Source organism: Artemia sp. Qi Xiang Cuo, chromosome 9, assembly GCF_049724085.1.
Source record: "Artemia sp. Qi Xiang Cuo chromosome 9, ASM4972408v1, whole genome shotgun sequence".
NCBI classification, from domain to species: Eukaryota; Metazoa; Arthropoda; class Branchiopoda; order Anostraca; family Artemiidae; genus Artemia; species Artemia sp. Qi Xiang Cuo.
In genome coordinates, this window is record NC_142802.1 from 56,085,911 (window position 1) to 56,107,900 (window position 21,990).

Sequence of the window (21,990 nt, forward strand, 5' to 3'; positions counted from 1 at the left end):
TTTTACCACGGCTGTATCCAATTTTTTTTTTTTTGGGGGGGGGGATTACAGAATGCAGCAACAAATTCGTTTACATATATTTTTATTACTTTTATACGAGTCAGACAAAATTTTGAAGGGGGGAGAGGTATACCCTCCCCCGCCCTGGATACGGCTTTGACTTCCATTGTAGTTCACCAATACGGATTTTTTCTTCCTTTTGGTTTGGCTTTATTTCCCTTTTTAAGCCAACCAAGGCTTCAGGAAATGTAGATATCTCATCACTTTTAAATTTACTCCTCAAAAGCAGACAAGGACCAGAACAGATCCCTTATCTCACTGATGATTTTACAATTTTTGAAACAGATTTAGATACAATTAGAAGGCTTAATTAGCATCTTATTTATGGAATTCTTGGTCAAAGGCTTCGTCAGCGGAGGATCCATTGCCCAAAAGAATGTAGTCCCCGGTTGCTTTTTATTTTGTCTTTTTTTGAAAGATTTCTGGGGAGAGTACCCCCCCCCCCCATCATGTTTGCAAACGTGGAATGAGTCTTCTGTTATTCCAAATAGTTTCGGTATATTGGAAACATCTAAAAATTGTGGGGCAGACATGGACCGGAACCAATTCCTCATCTCACCGATGATTTTATATTTTCATTATATATATTATATAGTTATTATATATTATGTAATTTTATATTATATAATTTGATATAATTTTAACAATAATTACAAGGTATAATTAGCTTCTTACCTATGGAATTCTTCTACCATTTTCAACTGCCCTCTGAGATCTCTTTTTGTTAAATGATCCAACATTCTGGCATCCACTAAGCTTTCCATGAACGTGGACCTATACTGGGGTAAACCTAAAAACGGTAACCATTCGTTCCCTATCCATTCATGGTTCATATCTCCATACGCCAGGGTTGATCGAGAGGTCCGCGGCGCTGAAGGGCTTGTTAAGGACACCATTTCCTGTATTGCTAAACGGAGTTTCAGTCTGTGCAGTGGATTGCTATAAAAGATATAATGAGTGTTAATTACATAACAGTCCAGATACAACATATAACAGTCCAGATACAACACGTATTTTTATGAGCTAATTGTAATATGAAAGCTAATTGTTGATAGGAAATGCTGTTATAACAATCCGTAAAGAGCAAATATTTCTATGTTCTAATTGTTAATTGTACAAGGAAGTTAATTGTTAATATGAAACAATGTTATAACAATCCAGACAGAGCACATATTTTTATGTGCTAATTCTTGAATGTTATGCAAAAATGAATCGTTAACATAAAATGATGTATTATATTCCATACAGAGCGTAAGTTTTTATGTTAAAATGTAAGTATAAAAAGATGCTATAACAATCCAGAAGGAGCATACATTTTAAGCGCTAATATGACAGTGAATTGTTAAATTTAAAAAGATTCTATAACAATCGATATAGAATATACATTTGTATGTGCTAATTGTTATATGACAGTGAATTGTTAAGTATAAAAAGATGCTATAACAATCCAGAAAGAGCAAACATTTTTAAATGCTAACTGTTATACGACAGTGAATTGTTAAGTATAAAATATGTTATAAAAATCCAGACAAAGCATAAAGTTTTAAGTCGCAGGAAAATAACGTACTTTATTGCCTTTTTTAAATGTACATACAAGTGCAGAAGGCATCCAGTCCATAGATATGCTAAAAAGAATATAGCCGGCCAAAAGAAAAACAGGACTGTACTGCTATTCTTAGTATAAAACAGGTATGTCACGGAGCCCAGCTGGAGTAATCATCATTTTGGTAATGTTATTTAAAGCATTGGATTAGCACAATCCTTCAACGCAATTAAATTATCTCCTAGCGTTGAGCTTAGATAATTTAGACCCAGTTCTGAATAATCACTATTTTTATAGCATCATTCATCAGATTCAATTAACAAACGGCTCACTAGCAATTCCAAATCGTTTCTAATACTGAGTTCGGACATACTTGAAAAATAGTCTTCGGGCCTGTAGAAATGTGCCTTCACCAGGAAAAACATTTCTAGATAACTTTTTAACAGAAGAAATAAGTGAAGATTCACCTGGCCATTTTCTGTCCTGTTTTTAAATTCTTGTAAACTATCTGTCTTCAAGAAAAACTTGATAACTCTTAAAGACTAAATATGTTTTCTAGTCTCTCATTCCATAGAGTTGCAAAAGGCTTTCGCCTGTTTTTTTACATTAAATTATTGCTATTAATTATTTTAGAAGACATTTTGCAAAATAATGAAGAAGGTCTAGTAGGACTGTTGCACACTATTCACAAATATTACGAATCCTTTCTTCAATACAAAATAATACCTGCCTTCGATGCATAAATATTAGGGTAAATAACACGTTTCTGTCGATATCGATCAATCCAAATAGCAACAGAAATTAGTTTTACAGCGGAATTTATAAAAAAGACACAGTCGACTTTGGAAAACTGAAGAATCCACGGAAATAATAATCCGAGGTGGATGCTAAGTTATTTGTTATAATGAATATTAGTTTAATTTATTATAAATGTTAACAGCCAAAAATTATGCCCGTTTAGAGGCTATTATACTTGGCAAAACGAAAAAAACCGTAAAGAAGAAAAAATGAGGATAATAACAGCCATGGGCGTAGGGAAGGGGGGCCGGGGAGGGGAGTTGCCCCCCCCCCTAGAACTTCAAATTTACGCTATACACTAACGAGAACTTTTCGTATGCTGGAATTTTTTGTTGGATGTTACCTGGTAGATGGTTAAAAAAGCTGGAAACAAACAGGAATTCCCAAATATCGTTTGCGATATCAACATTTACGTTTCGATCTTCAATATTGATTTTCGGTCCGATATATAGATAGGAGACTGGCTCACGATCGGCTGATTTTGACTTGTTTAATTCTCTATGAGTTGATTCAAGCGATAAGAAGTTGTTGAGCATGCCAAAGCAAAAGTAACTCATTCAATACCATCCTTGAAAGGCAATTAGAAATATTCCGCCGTTTTTCCACCTGGATGCCTCTCTATCCAAGCGATCAAGAGTGCCAGACCTGGGCCACCCCGGCACTGGTTCGGCCGTCTCGGGCTTATGTTTGGCCACCGGACAAAAGAAAAAGAAAAGTGACAAGGGGAACATTAAAGCTTGTTTATCGGCTATAAAATCAAAAAAGAATGTGGTCAGCATAAAAAAACTACAAAATGAATTTCATTAAGGTTTAAAAACAACTAAAGAGTATTAATTTCTAATTATACATTGACTAATCAACACCAAAAGTAAGCCGCTCCGCTAATCTTTGTGTTCTACCTGTCAGTGGTGGCAGTTTTATTTCAACTTCTGTCTTTAAGACAACATCCATCTCGTGAGTTAGCGCAAAGTCTCTTGCTCCAGTCTCCTTCCAAAAGTGGACCTGAAGTACTTCAGTTGCTACTTTTTTAAATGTCTTGTGGTCTGAACATGTGTTTAAATAGGCCTCACTCCAGGTGGTTAAAGAAAGTGCCTACACTGTGACGGTTGAAAGCAGTTGTCCGTTATAGGCTTGTACTTTCTGGCGTTTTTACTGATAGAGTTTTAAGCCAATCCATAAAACACTGGTGCCCATCTTTACCTGTACTTCATCCACTGTCTCCACTGCCTTTGAGTTTCCGTTATCCAGTACTCTTATACTCTTAATAATGCCAAATATGAGTGCAAATTTACATGGTTCTAAGGATGTGCAGTCAAAAGCATATCAGCTATTGTTTTCAAGTAAGTTTTTAGTCCTTTTTCTTGTTCCTCTGTAAATATTTATCATGTGTTGTAACAAGGTGTAAGGAAACTTAGGTCCAGACTTTTTAGAGGGATATTCAGCTTCTCAACTTTTCTTATGTAGTCTTGCAGCTTTCCTCTAGGGACAGCCATCAGGAAAAAATGGAACTTCAGTTCACCTACTGTTCTGACAGGATTAAACAACGCCAGAATTAACACAGTTTTGGGTTTTAAGCTTGCCTTCAACCTTTAAATATGCTGTTTACACAGCCTTTACAAGCATAGCTCACTTTGGGACACCTTGGTACGGCATGCGGAATTTACCCTAGGCATTGTAGACGAACATGGGAGATCGCTATCCCGCAAGGTGAAAAAAAACTAACAAGAAACTCGTGAAGATGGCACGTCTCGGAAGCTGCCAAAAACAGGCAAATAATAAAAGAATACAATGTGAGTTTGCAACGCGAGTTTTCTAGCATTCGTAAAAAGGCGTAGGCTTTCAGAAAAAAATTGAACAAAATTCCAGGTTTAATCACCTTAAAACCTGATCCAATCTGATATTTTTGGTAAAAGTATTAATTAAGGTCAGACTTTTTAAAAAGAATACACTGCAATCTGTCAGAGCGTTTATAATCCACCAGAAGCCCCATAGGTTTCTGCATTGAAACTGTTTGCTTTGGCTAGACGTGGGCCGGTCTCCCCCATACCAATTTTAATATTTAATTTTGCCCAACTGTAAACTTTTGAATTGAATTCTTAGAAGAAGCTGCAATCTAACCATAATGTGATTTGTGTCAAATCGCATTTGTGGTGTTTTTGTTTTCTGGGAATAGGAAATAGGATAGTGGGTCTCTTATGTTATACTGTTGCAGGAAAAGTAGAACATGGAAAATGTTAAAGGCCGAGTTTTAGCAAAATATAGAATGACTAGTTTCTAAGGACCTATATTCAAAGGGTCTCGGGGAGTATTAGTAAGACCCCTCCCCCCTCCATCACAGAAGCGACTGCCCCCCCCCCCCCTACACAAGATGCTACCTACGCCCATGATAACAGCCAGTGAAAAATAGAAGAAAACTGCAAATATTTGGGTCTAGACCTACGCTGGAACGTCTTCAGCGCAAAATAAAACAATAACAAATACAGAAAGACTCCACAGAATAATATAAAAGAACAAACTGAAGAAAAAGTTTTGATTCAGTTATCCTTTCATCTTAACTTGGAAAGGGTCTTCTTTTAAGTTGTGTTTTTTTTAAGGTTTTTTTTTATATTGTCCTCTTATTTTCATTTTTTATTATTTTATTCTGCACTGAAGATGAAACATCACCATATTTTCTTCTATTTTTCATTGGCTGTCATTATCCTAGTTTTCTCTTCCTTGCGATTTTTTTCGTTTTGTCATGCTTAGCCCGTGTGGTTTCAGAAATTATTTATTATACTTGTTGTTAAAATACTGTAAAAAAAAACACAAAAAACAAAAAACAGCATTTATAGTTAAACAGCCAGCCCAAGAAGTAAAAAACTTGTTCGAGGGGGTGGCACAATACATAAAAAAAAGTCCACAACACACTTACTAACTGGAACCATAAATCTGATAACAAAACAATTTCTTCAAACGTACCATTCTATTCATACCATGAGACGTCATAATTATTCATTTATCCCCCCCCCACACCCAAAAATACTAAAATTCATTCTGAATATAAAAAAAAATAACATGAGTTTGAATTGCTATTAAAGAAAGTTTTGTCTCAGAATAGATAATTTACTATACACTGTAAATAATAAGCCATTTTTCATTATTGTTTTTACAGGCTGAGGGACCTTACCAGTTTCTCTGAGTTAGCTACGAGGGATGTATGGCTAATGATGTATCTTTACATATGACAACGTATTCGAGGAAAATGTATATTTATTAAGGCTGGACGATATGAAAACCGAAAATTAGCTATGCAGAAAATATTTTACTGTGCAAAAATGGGGCAGTTATCTTTGTGACGAATACAAACGGGTTTAGAAGGCGATCTTTAACTTGACTCTGTAGAACTTAAGTAACAGGGTTTCGAGCTCTCACCTGATTTTAAAAGAGAAAGTCGCAAAAAAAGGTAGAAAGCGGACAAATATGAAGAAGTTTTTTTCCCTCTCAGTATTAGCCTTTAGTCAAACTGAGAAAAAAACTAGAAATTTAAAAAAGAAGAGGGACCAATAAAAGAAAAACGTAAGGACGTTTGATAAAACATTGACAGGAAAGAATACACTTATTTAGCAAGGGCACCGGCAGAAAATCTCCCAGGGGGGCAGACGCCAAAATACCAATGGAGGTTGGGGGACAGGAAATATATTTCAGGATATCTGTTTTTGTAGGAATAAGTTTATTTTCAAATACTTATAGTAAAAACTCAAACAAAAAGAGCAGTTAAATTGCATCCAAAATGAAACAAAATGCAGTAAATGTTTAACCAAAGTTCCTGGCAAAGGGATCGCTTTATTTAGTCAATAATATATGTAATTATTGTGCATATAATCTTAAAAGAAAATCTGATTCAAACCAAAATTACAGAAAGATTTATTGCTTCCATAGATTATAACAGATGTAGACTTGTCTTTATGCAATTTCCTACTCCTTAGAATAGTTTACAGAAAGACTAGAGATACTCAAAAATCATCCAACCTGCATAGATACCATGTCTTGATTTTATACCGGCCATGTAAAATGTACCTCATTCATAACAGGACAATTCTCCACCTCGAACTTAAATCCCTTTTATATTCAGACATTTAAAAACTTACAGAACAGCGAAAGAAAAAACTAAATTTAAACTTACTATCCAGCTGTCAAATTGATCCTCTTTTTTTTATTAGCCTATTCAACTAAATAAAATGAACAGGTTTAAACAATATCTGTTACGAGGAGAATCTTATCAACTAGTTTGTGATATAAAAAAAAATGGAAGTAAAAAGTGAATTGAACCAATATCCACCAAAACTAAAAATGGAATTCTCTTGACAATTGCTAGACCAACAGTATTGGCTTTTTATGCTGATTCTAAATATATAACATTATTTCAGTTTATTGTTACCCACCCACAAATAAAAATTTGAGAAAATTTGCCTAGTTTTGAAAAAAAGGGTAACACCCCAAGGAACGTGAGCGATCTTATTGGAAATCTCTTAATAAAAAAAATCATATCAGAAAACCCTACGATAGAAGTTTCAAGCTCTAATCTTCACAATGTGGAGTTTCGCATTTTTTTTTTTTTTCAGAAGAAACATCCCCGTTGCTTGTTTATTTCTTATGCTTTCTCCCAGGGATGATTGTATCAAAGCGAATGTCCAAGATAATTGGGAGGGAGCTTATTCAAACGTAAATTGAAAGCTCTTTTTTAAATGACCATGCACGTTGGGCCAGAGGAAAGTCTAGTTTTCTGGCATTTTATGGCACCAAACTACAACTTTACCCCAAAGAGGACAAATTTGCAATCAATTTAAAATTGTGAGAAGTTAATTGATTTAAAAGTACCAATAACTATATTTTATACTCCCCAGTTGCAAAAAAAGTAATGCCACACGGTGGCAGTAATGGATTCAACCAAGTTGATTCGCTTTATTTGTAATGATAATACGATATGTTTGGTCATCTGTGATTGCGTATCAGCTACAATGAGGGGGAGTGAGTTATTCTTTTGATGTGGAAAGGGTGGATTCCTAAAAAAGTATACTTTAAGCGGTAAAGTATTTATTCTCTATAAGGGTTCAGATAAACTTTGGAAGAGATAGGGGGAAGACGGAGATAATTAAAATGTTTATCTATACAGCTAAACTATTTGATTCCCATATTCAACAGCACAGAGGAGGGAAAAAGCAAGGCAGGCCATCATCAGCCCAGCCAGTAATTTTCTTTGGGGTGACAAATACTGCTGGGAACTTAGTTTTCAGCAATTTCAAATGGTATTATTTTTCTTTTTCTATTCATATGAATTACTTCAATGTATTTAAACAAATGATTGCAATGTATTTATCGATTAGAAAATCCTATTGCAGAGCTTGTGATGGTTTCAGTTATGTAAAAGATCAAAAATGTGTCTCATTCTTAACTCCTTACTCTTTACTGTGAAGTTTGGCTTTTGTTCAAATTTTTAAAGAAAATTTGCAATTGGAAATTTTTTTTTTTTTCAAAGCACGGTTATCCAATGAACCACGCATTACAGTCCCGGCCGAAAGCAGAGAATCTATGCGCTACGCAGATTATGGGTCAGCATGCGAAAAAGCAATTTTTTTATTCCTATGTCATCTACGAAACCAAATTAAAAGTAGCCGACACTTTATTTAGTTGGCAATGTGTCATTGTTTCACAAGTTAGCATTTGTTTTTTAATTTTGAAACAATGTCAAGGTACTCCCAATACGGATTTTCCTTAACAGCTTCATTTACATAGGGCGACCACTTTCCAAGTTGGATTAGAGGCTTTTTCTCTACCCCCCCCCCCCAGTTAAAACCACGGAAGTCAAAGAATTTTTTTTCACTAAATACAGCAACATAGCCACCATGAGATGTTGCACCTAATTCGGCCTACACAATTTAAAAAATATGTACAGAAAGTGTGGGGGGGGGGATCAAAATGCTTTAATTTGTGTTTTTAACCTTCAGTTTTTTTTTCATCCTCACTTATTTTGGTTTCTTTTTTTTATACAGTTTGGGTTCATTTTTATGTATCCCTTTTCTCAATAGTTTTTCTATTTTGTTTCTCAAGCTTTTTCCGTTTTTTCCCCTTTTTTTGATAAATTTTAAACCTTTTCTTACAGTGAAAACGGTACAGCAGGGGTCTTTGCAAAAATATCTGCGATCTTTTCTATTTCGCTCACCAGGGAGGATTTTTTTTGTTTATTTGATCATTATTTTCTTCTCATTATTTTCTCATTATTGAATGAACACATTTGTGCGTAAATTCAAAATTAATATTATTAACACAATTATAAATTCCGTTATTCAAGACAATCTTAAGACGAAGACAAGTTCTAATAGAAGCCCCAACGACGAACCATCACTATTCACATTTGTTAAGTTGCCTCAGCTTCAAAATATTGTTTCGGATATTATTTTATTAATTACTATTTTATTACTATTATTTATTTTTACATTATTATTTATTTGTTATTATATATTTTATTATTCTATTATTATTTAAAATATTATTTTAAAATATTTTCCCCTCCAAAGTACAAAATTATTATTTACAATTCGTTTCAGAACTTTCTAGTTTTTCAAGTAATTCCTCGCTTCAATCTTTTCAAATTACGACGAAACTAAAGGAAGGAAAGAAAAGGAGACACATCAGTGCTACCCATGCAAAAAAGTGATTTTCCTCGTTGTTCCAGGTGGGGGCTATAATTTTCCTGTAAAGGTTATTGACAATGACGATTTCAAGGGTGCAGTTTTTTATCTCGATCCGACACCATTTTAGTGGGTATTCAGGCTATTTTTCCGAAATTCCCGTAAATGTGTTTTAACAATAAATTTTTACCATTAAGATTAATCTAGATCATAGCAACCGTTCCTGATTCAGCTTTAAATGGCACTTTTTTCTCACTTGACAGTTTTTTTTTTCTTTAAAGCGTTTCTGAATTTTTGGTTACTAGGGGTCGTGGTTGGTTCTTTACTAGGCTGCAGCTATCGCTCAACCATAATAATAATTTGAAAATAAAACTAGCAGTTTGAGTTTGCACATAATATTTGAGCATAGGAGCCTTGCTCGGCATCAGATTGGCAATCTAGTGTGCTGAAAAATGTGGGTTCAATTTATTGGCAGATTTTGTATACACATAAAATTTTCCCAAGTCAATCAAGCAATAGTAGTACTACTACTACTAACAGCTCACTGCAGCACCAAGCCGCGTGAGGCCACCACAGCTGCGCACGCTCCTCAATCATAATCTATTCAGTTTCCCTCTTTCCACCCTCCCAAGAAGTTCCAATTTCTCTTTAATCTTTCCTTACGTCTAATCTTTCGTCTTACGTCATCTTACGTCTTTCCTTACGTTATTAGCCCTAGAAAGCGGGATTGGAGCACACTTTTTGTACAGCTTACTGTTTGAGATACGGTCTGTCAATCGGGTATCCAAAACAATCCGTAGGCAATTTCTCTGGAAAACATTTAGTAAATTTTCGGACGTTTTTTGGAGCGCTCACGATTCAGAACTATACTTGACCACTGTAGCTTACAATCTGATTTCGGTCCGCAGACTTATCTTCCTATTATTCCAAACTCTTTTCAACTGTGAAAACACCCTGGGCCTTGGCTATAACGTTGTACAATAGTAAAAAAAAATGAAAAAAAGAAAAGAAAAAGAAGGAGCTAAGAGTAAAACTCGAAATTCTAAATTCTCGACAACTATCAATACAGCTTTACCTTGCGCCGATCTCTCTTTGGATTTCTGAATTTGGTACTTATAGCTGCGATCCACTGTTGGAAGAAATAGTTGTCAATATAGAAATGTGTGCCAGTCTTAGCACCTTTTTAACTAAACACCAGATTAGTATACAGTAAAATAACTTTAATAGAAAAAAAGCCTGTAAGGGTAAAGTTTATCAAATTCTCAACAATTAACACAAAACTTTAAGACAGCAGAACAATTCAACAATTAATCTTACCTTATCCCGATTTCTCTTTGGATTTCCGTATCTGATAAAGCACTCATAATAGCACCAGATTTGACATTAGCTCTACACGCCGCCACATACCAAGCTGGCATTCCAACCCATAGCTCTAACCAGGCCACAACAGTAGGGCCATTCCACAGAGCAAATGGGGTCCCCGCTTTCATAGCTTCTGCCAATAATTCATGCCTAAAAAACAACAAAACTGATATTCGATCAGGTTGAACGTGTAAAAGCAAATTCATTCATTTTTTGGACCATACATCGAAGTCATGCATAGAAACAACTAAATGAAACGAAATAGAACGAAGATAAGTCAAATAGAAATATGATTTAAGTGAAGTCAATTGGCCCCCAAGAACATGCAATACGAACGAAAAAGGGGAAAAGGTTACTTCAAAATGAAAAACTCAATAAAAGAGGTAATTTTAAATGGAAAAAGAATTCGATTAGTCACAAGAGGATTTAATACATTTGGATCCATTGAAATTGACTTTGTTCGTATCATTATATATTTTTCTAACATAAACCCCTCCTCTCCCCTCTTAGTGATGACATCACCGCAAAAAATAGGAGTTTCAAATTTTTACCCGGAGCGTTCGATTGATCAGAATTCAACGTATTGTGAATCTTTCTAAAGTCATTTAAATGTAAAAAAAGGATCAGAAGTAAACAACTAAAACCACCGACAAGATATATAATACATGTCTAACTGAGCAATTTTTGGTAACAGATAAATTTGGTGCTTCTGCTCCTCTGTCTTCAGTTTCTTCCAAAAGTGTTTCAAAGTATTTTTTGTATACTGCTTTTTTTTTTCATATAGCGTGCTATGTTAAAACTTGTAAACTTGAGCAAGTGAGTCTTTATATTCCAGCAACTATTTATGAGAGGCTATATCACAAATCTAATTTCAATTTACTGATTTGGATTTGACCGGCCACAAGCTTACTAGGTGAAAATAGTAGCACATAACAAAATGTTCCTTCTCGGAGATCGGCTAGAAATTTCGAATTTTAGAAACTCCTAACACAGGGAGCATGTTGAATAATATTATTAAGAAGCAGTAGCCCTCATTGATATTTTTACAATTCGATTCACACTAAGATCCTCAGTACTCGCGGAATCTCTTTTTGCGTCCTGGGTAGCAACAATGTTCCAAATAATGCTGAAAGTGTTGTCGACCGTTAAAATTGTCGATAGTTAGTCTTCAGATCAGATATTATTTTCTTTTTTGGACAATTTTAGGTAAATTTACATGTTTTGATTATTTTTTCATGTCCTCAATTGGAAATACTTTTGATAAGATTAGTAGGACTACAATAGTTCCATCTCTGTGCATTTGTTCATATTAAGTTTAATTTTCTTTTACTATTTTTTGTTGTTGTTGTATGAAAGAATTTACTGCGGCTAACTTTTTTGATGGTATAATTTATTTTATTTTTTTTTTTTTTTTAATACAAATGAATGTGCATTGTCAGTTTAATATACATATACTGATATTTATTAATCAAAATATTAAAATTATTTGATTTATTAAAGTTATTTTTTTCCAAAAGGTGTTAACTAGGATTATTTTCCATATTATGGAGTAAGAATTGTCTTCTTAATGTTTCCTTTTTTTTTTTTTTTTTTTTTTTTTTTTTTTTTTTTTTTTTTTTTGATGGTATAATAAGTAATAGAATTGACTGTTCTTTGTTTAGTAATACTAAGTTTCCACGAACTTCAAAGAACTTCGTTTTTTTCAAATATCACACTGCCTTTTCCATGACGTACAAATAACACTTCAATAGGAACAATTCCTTTAAATTTACATTGAAACAGCAACAAAATCTCTGGATCTGCTGAAGACGGCAACTGTATATGTCACCATAATATCCAGAAATTTAAGTTTTTGTTTCACTGTCAAGGGGGCCGGTAGGGGTGGTAGTTGTCCTCTAATCTTTTCGGTCACTTAAAAAGGACCTGTAAGTGACCTTTTTATGCTGCAGGCAAAGTAGTTGATTAAGAAAAAAAAGTAGTTTTGTATTGAACGTCAAAATTTGTCTACTCATTGTACTTAGTCTAGACGTTGCCAAAACATTAGGCAATCGTTAATTTACCATCAGAAAAAAAACAAAAAAACTACATTTAGGTTTCCTATGCTGCTGGCCAAGCAAAACAGCTCAGCTTCAATATGCTTCTAACTGCTTTTACAAGCTTTCCCTTTTACATTTTATTAAGATACGATTGGTCGAATTTCATTTTATTTCATTTATTTTAATCCGCACAAATAATGAATGAAAGATCATTGAGATTTTTCTCTTTGTTGGTTTTTTTGCGCACAAATAATACTTCCAAAACTTCTTGTGAATTAAACATACACAAATTATGTTATAGCCCAGGGGTGCCCGGCTCCCTCGAAAACATTGCTGAAATTTCGATCACATATCCATTTTCGGAATTTATGAATTTACTAAAGACTGTGGAAATCGGTGGCTAAGCTCGTAAAATTTTTGCATGAAGGGATTAAGGACTAAGGTTTTACTGCGGTTAGTGCTGATTTGTTAAACTGAATTATGGATAAACTGAATTATAGTTATTGGTTATTTATGGATAAATTTACAGCAAATTTTAGCCGGACAGGCTTTCTAGAGCTTAATGGATAACAATTCTTTTTATTAGACATTTGTTCCTTGTTTTTGGCTTGTTTTTTTTTCTTCTTAAAATAAGTTTTTTCTTTATCGCACATTCCCCTAAAGAAAAAAAATCTCTTATCAAAAAACCCTCTTATCAGAAGTATCCTGATTTTACAATTAACCTTATATTTCCAAATATTTTATGACTGATTTACTACCCTTTAAAGTTGTGCCCCCCCCCCTACCAAGGGAAAAATTCCTGCGTATATCCGGGTGCGTAAGTTACATAAAACCACCATAAAGCCATTCCTTAAAATTAAAGTCTGGCTCAATGAAGATATAGACTATTAATGAAATATGTAGAGGGGTAAGCCATTCTATACCCTTCAGAAGGGTAAGCCGTCCTAGGAATACGCTGTTGGGGTTACCCTTACCGTCTTTCTGCTGAAACACAGTCAACACATTTTTTTAAATTTTGTAGCCGACACAAAAAAGGGCAAACTTTATCTGCTAGCAGTAAGGTCAAATTTCAGCTACTGCGTATAACTTTTTTACCGACACACACACACTATATATATATATATATATATATATATATATATATATATATATATATATATATATATATATATATATATATATATATATATACGCGATTTGAGAAAATGTCAGTTACGGCTTGTGGTTAATATGTCAGCAGTTTTTAGATAATGAGCAGAAGATATTTCGACCTTCCATAATCAAAAGCTTGAAAAATTATTTTAAGTCAAATTTTCCAAACACGTCAATGCACAAAAATTCCGAGTAGATATTCCAAAAATTTCAGTAGAGAAAAAGGGGAACAGTATAGAGAAATTTGTAGTTAAAAGAAAACAAGACAATAAAAATGACTTTGGCTAGCTTTTATTTTCACTGGAAATCCGCTTTTGGTCCCAAATTCCAAAAGTAAAGTAATTTATTTTTTTTTTGCTTTTTTAATCAAAACTATAGACATCAGGGTATTTGAAGCAATTTCAATACATATTGTTTACTCTCAAGATTCATGCAAGATCACAATTAGGGCACAAAATCACAAATTCTTTGTGATAGTTGTAAAGAAATCGTCATTAAAATGTTAAAAATACTTCATTTTCATTTAACTTCCAATTACTTTGTGCATATACCTAAGAATAGGGGTAGTATACATGCACAACGGGGAGACAGAATGGTGATCTAATTTCACTTTTTCAACTTCTCAAAACAGATCAATGCATTCTAAATAAGTTGATTAAAAATAAGGGACAAAATGATTGAGAATATGGAAAGGATGGTTGTATAAACTTTAGAGGAGGCTCATTTGGTTGAAAATTGGAGATTCTAATTCCCTTTTAGGAGTCAAAAGTGATGGAGGGCAGCTATTTCATCCCCCCCCCCGATTACCCTTCTTCATCAAACGAATCTGATCGTGAGATATGATTTTGCTCAAAATAGTCTAAACAAAATATAACAATGCCTCTAGGGTTGACACTACCCCTAAGTGCCCTGAGGATAGGGTGTTAAGTCATGCTCTGGGAGCACATAAGGTTTTTATGGAATGGGTGGTCGTATAAACTTCAGATGGGGTTTATTTGATTTGAAATTAGAAGTCACAGGGCCCTTTTTAAGAGTTAAAATGATTTGAGAGCAACCAGCCCCCCCCTTCACACTTACCATTTCCCTTAACATCTCCTATCAAAATTTGGACATAACAATTTTGTTCATCGTAGTTGAAGGGTCCGGAATCATGTCTTTGAGGAAGACAACAACCCTACAGCTCTCAGGGCAAGGTTTGTAAGTTATTCCCTGGGGGCATATAAAATTCTTGTAAAAGGGTGGTCGTTTATGCTTTGGAGGGGATCATTGGTAATCGGAACTTTTAGTGCCCTTTTAAAAGTCAAAGTAATCAGAGCGCAACTAACGCCCCCCCAACCACACACACAAACACGTCGAGTTTTCCTGAGGTCTGTCCAATAGATATTTTGAGGCACTCCTTTTTTCAAAATGGTCCAAAGATTATATAAAAAGGCTTTTGGGGTTGATACAAACCACCAGAGCTTAAGAGCGAGGGTTGTACTTTATATCCTTGGTGCATTTAAGGTTCTTTTGGAAGCGATGGTTGTATAAACTTTAGAGGTGGCTAGCTCATTTGGTTGAAATTGGAAGTTCTAGTGTCCTTTTAAGAGTAAAAGTGATAAACTAGCCCACCCCCCAAACTACCCCTCTTTTCACCAAACGCATCTAATTGAAACTGCGATGGCAATTTTGTTTAAAATAGTCGAAGAACATATAACAATGCCCCCGAGGTTGGCAAAACCCCCCAGGGCCCTGGGGCAAAGGCTTTAAGTTATGCACTGGGGGCATATAAGGTTCTTATGGAATGCATGTAAAGGTGTGTATGTTTGACTTCTACTTTCCGAAAATACGAAGGGGATTAAGATGTGTCTTTCAGGGAATGTTCAGGGGAGTGTTCAACTAAATCATCACACGTTATGTGTATATGGGTTGTCAAAAGGGTGTAACTCAGGAATGACTGAGCATATTAATTTGAAACTTTCAGGAAATGATAAGAGAGATGATCAATTGACCAAAAAGGAAATATTTGCACGCTACTACTACTACAACTACTGCTGCGTCTACTGCTACCACAAGTACTGTTACTACTACCACTACTACATTCTGTAGCAAGAACTAATAAGGCTGAGGATATTCAAAAAAATATCTGATGAAACGTTAAGGGGAATGTTAAACTAAACCAAAACATACTATGTATATAAAGATTGCTGATACAGGCGCATCAGCAATATTTTTGGAACAGCTTATCATATCAAGAGGAAACTTCAGAGGCATCATGAATGGGATGTTCAGTTGACCAAAAGGCAACACGTACCTGCTACTACTGCAATTAATGCTGCTGCTACTACTGTTACTACTAATAACTATACACTATTACTGCTACAGCTTTCCTACTACTACCACTATTACTATCATACTAGTTGAATTAAGGTTACACGTATGAAGGTGAAACGTTGACAGAATATTGAGGGGGAATTTGAACTAAATTACAACACACTAAGCCCATGTAGATTGTCAAAAGAGCCTATCTCGAGAATTGATGTGGGTTACAAGTTGAAACTTTCGGAGAATAATTAAAGGGAAAGACCAATTGACAAAAAGGCAATATATACATGTCACTACTAACACTAATACCACTGCTACTTTTAATTATGCTACTACTGCTACTAAACTACTCCAACTACTAGTTCAATTGCAACTTAAGGCTTAGAATATTAAAGTGAAAAGGGCGTCAAAAGCGCAAATCAACAATATTTTTGGAACGGGTTACCATGTCAAGGTGAAACTTCTGGGACATCATGAAAGCGATGTTCAACTGACCAAAAGGCAATATGCACATGCTACTACCGCTATTAGTACTGCTACTACTAGTACTACTAATACAACACTGACACTGCAACTACTTCTACTACCACCGAAACTACTGTGATAATAGTGCTAATAAGGCTAAGTCTATGAAGGTAAAATTTGAGAGAATATTGATGGCAAATTCGAACTAATAATAGGCACTATGTGCATTTAGGTTGTCAAAATAGCGTATCTTAAGAATTGGTTTGTGTATTAAGTTGGAACTCTCAGAGAATACTTAAAGGGGAAGATCAATTGACCAAAAGGCAATTTGTGCACACTACTACTACTACTACTGCAACAATTACTAGTTCTACTACTACTATTACTATTTCTCCGAATACTAGTTCTATCGTAACTACTTGTAAGGTTAAGAACATTAAGATGAAGATTTCCAAAAGTATATGAATATACAGGTTCGACAATATCATAGCAATGGCTAATTGTATTAATCTGAGGAATTATACTAGTGTTGTGACTATTATTATAACTATACCTAAGGGTATGGTGGTGAAATTTTCAGAGAATATTTCTGAAAATTTCCATTGTATGGATGACAAAATACCATCCGTATGCAGGTTGTCAAAACGGAATATCAGCAATATCTTAGGAACAGTTTCGTGTGTAAAATTAAAAGTTGCAACGCTTGTTGTGGGGGATGTTGAACTAACCAAAAAACAATATTTGAATCATAATACTACTGCTTCTACTCCTACAGCTACTACTACTGCTACTATTAATATTACTACTACTACTGCTACTAAAGCTAAGACTACTACCATTAACTCTACTCCTAAGCTACTGGTGCTATTACTACTACTACTAATAAACCTAAGGGTATTAAGGCAAAAATTTTGGACAATATTGTAACTGCATTGAAATAAATCGAAACACACTATGCCCACATAGGTTGTCAAGAGGACGTATCAGAGATGCTTCAGGACCGGAGTTGATGGTATTAAGTTAAAAATTTCATCCTTTGTTGAAGGTGATGGTGGACAAAGGTGCTATGTGCATATTACTACTAATGCTACTACAACTATTACTACTACACAAGCTCTATAATCCAATAATCAGCTCCTATAATACAATTTAATTCAATAATAAAAGCTCTACAATCCATTTGAGATCCTCTAGCTACACACTCCATCATAATTATCAGTGCTCAGATCATTCTTATTTCCAGAAGGTGTGCATATTCACCTCCGTACTATACATAGCTATGAGACAGGGGAGAAAGTGAGAGCGAATTTGAGTGTTAATATTGTTTTAATTCAAACGAGGCGTAATATATTGGTGAGGTTGGAGATGAGGAGCTGATGAGGCTCTTCAATATATTTTCATACTGATGAGGTTGGAGCAAGAACTCGAGAACCAGACTCCTTTGAAATATTAGCTTTGTAATTTTCGGATTAAGGTGTGATTTCGTATTATGGTGAAGCTTTCAAGGAATATTAGGCAGATGCTGAACTAAATCAAAACCAACTATGATCACGTAGATTGTCAAAAGGGTGACAAAGTAATATCACAATAGCGGCTTACATTATTAAGTTAGACCTTTCAGAGTAAGTTGTGACAGATTTTGAACTAGCCGGAAGACACATTTGTATACTTTTGATACTACTTCTACGGTTACTGCAACTAATGACACTAAGGGCATTAAGTTGAGACGATTAGGGGCAGTTTCAATTAAACGAAAAAACAATACGCATGCAAGTATTAAAAGGGCACATAAGCAAAATCATAGGCAGCGCCGCTCTACATAAAATATAAAATCAAAATCAAATAATCTACCAAGCGTAAAACTACCACATATTAGCATCGATAAATAAATGAAACCCAAAATAAACAGAAATTACAATAAATAAATAATTTGTATTTTACTGAAAATTTTTTTTTAATGTTTTCACTTTTGTAACTTTAATAAATCAAATAATCATTAACATTTTAAGAGTAAATATCAGCATATGTGTATTAAACTGACAATGCACATTCATTTGCATCTTCTTTAGTAAAGTGCAAATTATGATCTGGCCTTGAGAAGGCATAGGGGTTTTGAGCCCTACTCATGTTAATTTCTGCTCGTTTTGAGTTTGACTCGGTTATTTATTGTAATTTCTGTTCGTTTTGGGTTTCATTTATTTATCGATGGTGATTTGTGGAAGTTTTACGCTTGGTAGATGATTCGATTTTATTTTTGCTCATTTGTAGTTTAATAAAGTTCTTTACTTTTCTTTGAAAAACTTATTTTATGGAAATTTTTTTTTAATTAATATTATTGAGAAACTGTAGCCCTCATTGATATTTTTACAATTCGATTCACACTAAGATCCTCAGTACGCTCAGAATTCTCTTTTCGAGTCCTGGGTAGCAAATATGTTCCAAATAGTGCTGAAAGTATTGTTGACCGATAAAATTGTCGTTAGTTAGTCTTCAGATCAGATAATTTTTCTCTTTTGGACAATTTTAGGTAAATTGGATTGTTTTTTCATGTCCTCACTTAGAAATACTGCATATATTTGATAAGCTTAGTAGGACTACAATAGTTCTATCTCTGTGCATTTGTTCATGTTAAGTTTACTTTTCTTTTACTATTTTTTTGTTGTTGTATGAACGAATTTACTGCGGCTAAGTTTTTTATGGTATAATTTTTTTTTTTTTTTTTTTTTTTTTTGATGGTATAATAAGTAATAGAATTGATTGTTCTTTGTTTAGTAATACTAAGTTTCCACGAACTTCAAAGAACTTTGGTTTTTTCAAGTCATATTGTTTATGTTCTGTAGATTCTACTGCTACTACTACTAGTACGACTACTGTTACTACTACTATCCCTACTCATCCCACTACTACTATTACTATATGCTGATTTTAATTTTTATAAATTTAACAAAAGCAAAAATTAATTAAGATTTTAAGGAATAAATATCAGCATATGTATATTAAACTGACAATGCACATTTTTTTCAGTGAATTTATTTGATTTTTTTTCAGTAAAGTACAAATTATATTCTGGCTTTTAGAAAGCATAGGGGTTTAGAACCATACTTTAGCTAAGTTTTTTTGATGGTGTAATAAGTAATAGAATTGACTGTTCTTTGTTTAGCAATACTAAGTTTCCACGAACTTCAAAGAACTTCGGTTTTTTCAAAGACCACACTGCCTTTTCCATGACACACAAATAACACTTCAATAGGAACAATTCCTTTAATTTTACAGTGAAACCGCAACAAAATCTCTGGATCTGCTGAAAACGGCCACTGTATATGTCACCATAATATCCAGAAATTTTTGTTTTTGTTTCACTATCAAATAAAAGGAATTGTCCCTATTGAACTGTTATTTATACGTCATGGAAAATGCAGTGTGGTCTTTGAAAATACCTAAATAAAATATATATAAGAGATAAAAAAAACTCCTTACTAAAATATTCAAGAATAGTATTTCCATTTAGTTTCCAATTACTTAATGCATATACATACGCATAAGGGGAATGAATATACGTGCGCACAGGGGAAATATATGAAAAGTAATTAAACGCTAAATTTCCTAGTTCACAAAATAAAGAAAAAGGGCAAAATAATAAAGAATTTGGCGATAAAAAAAATGAGGTAGTGGAAGCTTACTTTCTCTTTTTCCTTCGATCAAAATCCGCTTTGGGACCCAGAGTTCCGAAACTGGAGTAAATACCGTCATTATAAATATAATCGGTATCCGAATAATCAGAAAAACTTTGTGATACTTGAGACTGGTAATCACTACCAGGGGTTGAGATCTCTTTGGATTTGATTTGTTGAAGTTGCTGCTGCTGCGATTGCTATAAACAAAGGAGAAATTAAAAAAATTTTGATACATGAGACTGGTAATCACTACCAAGAGTTGAGATCTCTTTGAATTTGATTTGTTCAAGTTGCTGCTGCTACGATAGGTTGTGATAACTTAGTATACTTTGTGAAAAAAATTGTGATACTTGAGACCGATAATCCAGACCGGGGATGAGATCTTTGGATTTGATTTGTTGAAATTACTGCTGCTGGGATATCTATTATAAAAGGACAAGTTAGAAAAATTAAAAACAAAATCTTCATCATATTCAAAAAACTGATCGATCAAGGAAAATATCACTGACATTCTATTTGGATTTAGGCATTACAGGCTGTGTTTGATTTGTGCTTTTCCGCGTTTTATCGATCATAATTTTACTCGGTCGACCAAAAATCAGAAATGCATTTGGCCAGAAATAAATCTTCAACTTCTTCAAAAAATTTTACTTTTTTTACTTTTTTTTAAATTTTACATTTTTGCAATTTTGAACAGCTTCGAATTTACCTCCTTTTTATTAACCAAAAAGTATATATAAAGACTAAAACATCCAAAAAAATTCTGACTCGCAAAACAATGACAATATGCGCAAAACTAACAGTGATCATGTACAGTTGTGGTTCTCAAACTTATTTAGACACTGTGCCCCTGCTTACCCACAAAACATTTTAGGTACCTCTTCTCACTTACCGCTACTAGGTAAACTATAGCTAAACTACAAATAAAATTATCAGTCCTAGAGTTAAAGGTTGTTTTATTTTTTTTGTTGGCCGGCAACGTACCCTCTACCACAGTTTGTACCACAAAGTACCCTCTACCTCGTACCACAGTTTGAGAACCACTGATGTAGAATAGAAAAGAAAGAACAATCAGAAACTAGGGCTAATGGCAACCTTGCCCCCATTTCATAATTTTCAACAAATATGGTGAAGAAGCAGGATTTGCCTCGAGGGGAGAAAATAAACGACTAACTAAACTATAAGTATAAGTTTCGTCATAAGTGTTTCACTCGTAATTATTACTAGTTTTAATATTATTCTTAAACTTTACTATTGAAGATGAACTTTACAAATGAAGACCTAGAGAGAGTTAGTGTTTGGTATGTCTTAATCAGTATTTAAGCACGTTTACAGAAAGGAACAAATAAACGCGAATAGTACAAGGCTCAATCCAAATGAGCCTTGTACAAGGCGATTCTCCTTGTATTCATATGATTCTCCATCCGTTAATTTAAGAGATGGTGAAACCGATTTAAGTTTATTTCAGAAGCCGTTGCGAAGTTAGCTCTTTAATGTAGGCGTATTAAACAAAAACAACTTAAAAGGTCTGGAAGACCTTTAAGCCATGGAAGAATAAGTGATGGCTTGAATTTTGAGGGGTATTTTCCCTCAAAAAAAAAAAAAAAAAAAAAAATCAGACTCTCTGGCTCGTAGCTTTTGAAGATTTATATTAAACTTGTTGAATTTTATATGTTTGGCATCAGTATGAAAAGTCGATACTCTTGATATACTAGTTTCATTAGTTTTATTTTTTAGAGTTTCGGTTACTCCCGGGCACAGTATATAAATTATAGGCAGTATGAGCTTTCCCTATCTCACCCATTATAAAAACCCGGACCGACATGCGAGTGCTTCAGAGAACGTATAAACATAAGCGACATTAGATCTTTTCACGGGTAGACAAGTCAGATTTCTCTTGAACGCGAAACTTGGCTTCAACGTTGGAA

General features: G+C 34.1%; 1 protein-coding gene across 1 annotated transcript in view; it reads right to left on the reverse strand.

The window, feature by feature from the left end:
• Positions 1-21,990, reverse strand: part of LOC148948841 (liprin-alpha-1-like) — a 137,189-nt gene that overhangs the window by 23,593 nt on the left and 91,606 nt on the right. The window contains 3 exon segments of the mRNA XM_089094746.1: positions 736-999; positions 10,387-10,581; positions 20,069-20,259. Coding sequence (XP_088950872.1) covers positions 736-999; positions 10,387-10,581; positions 20,069-20,259 — 650 coding nt within the window.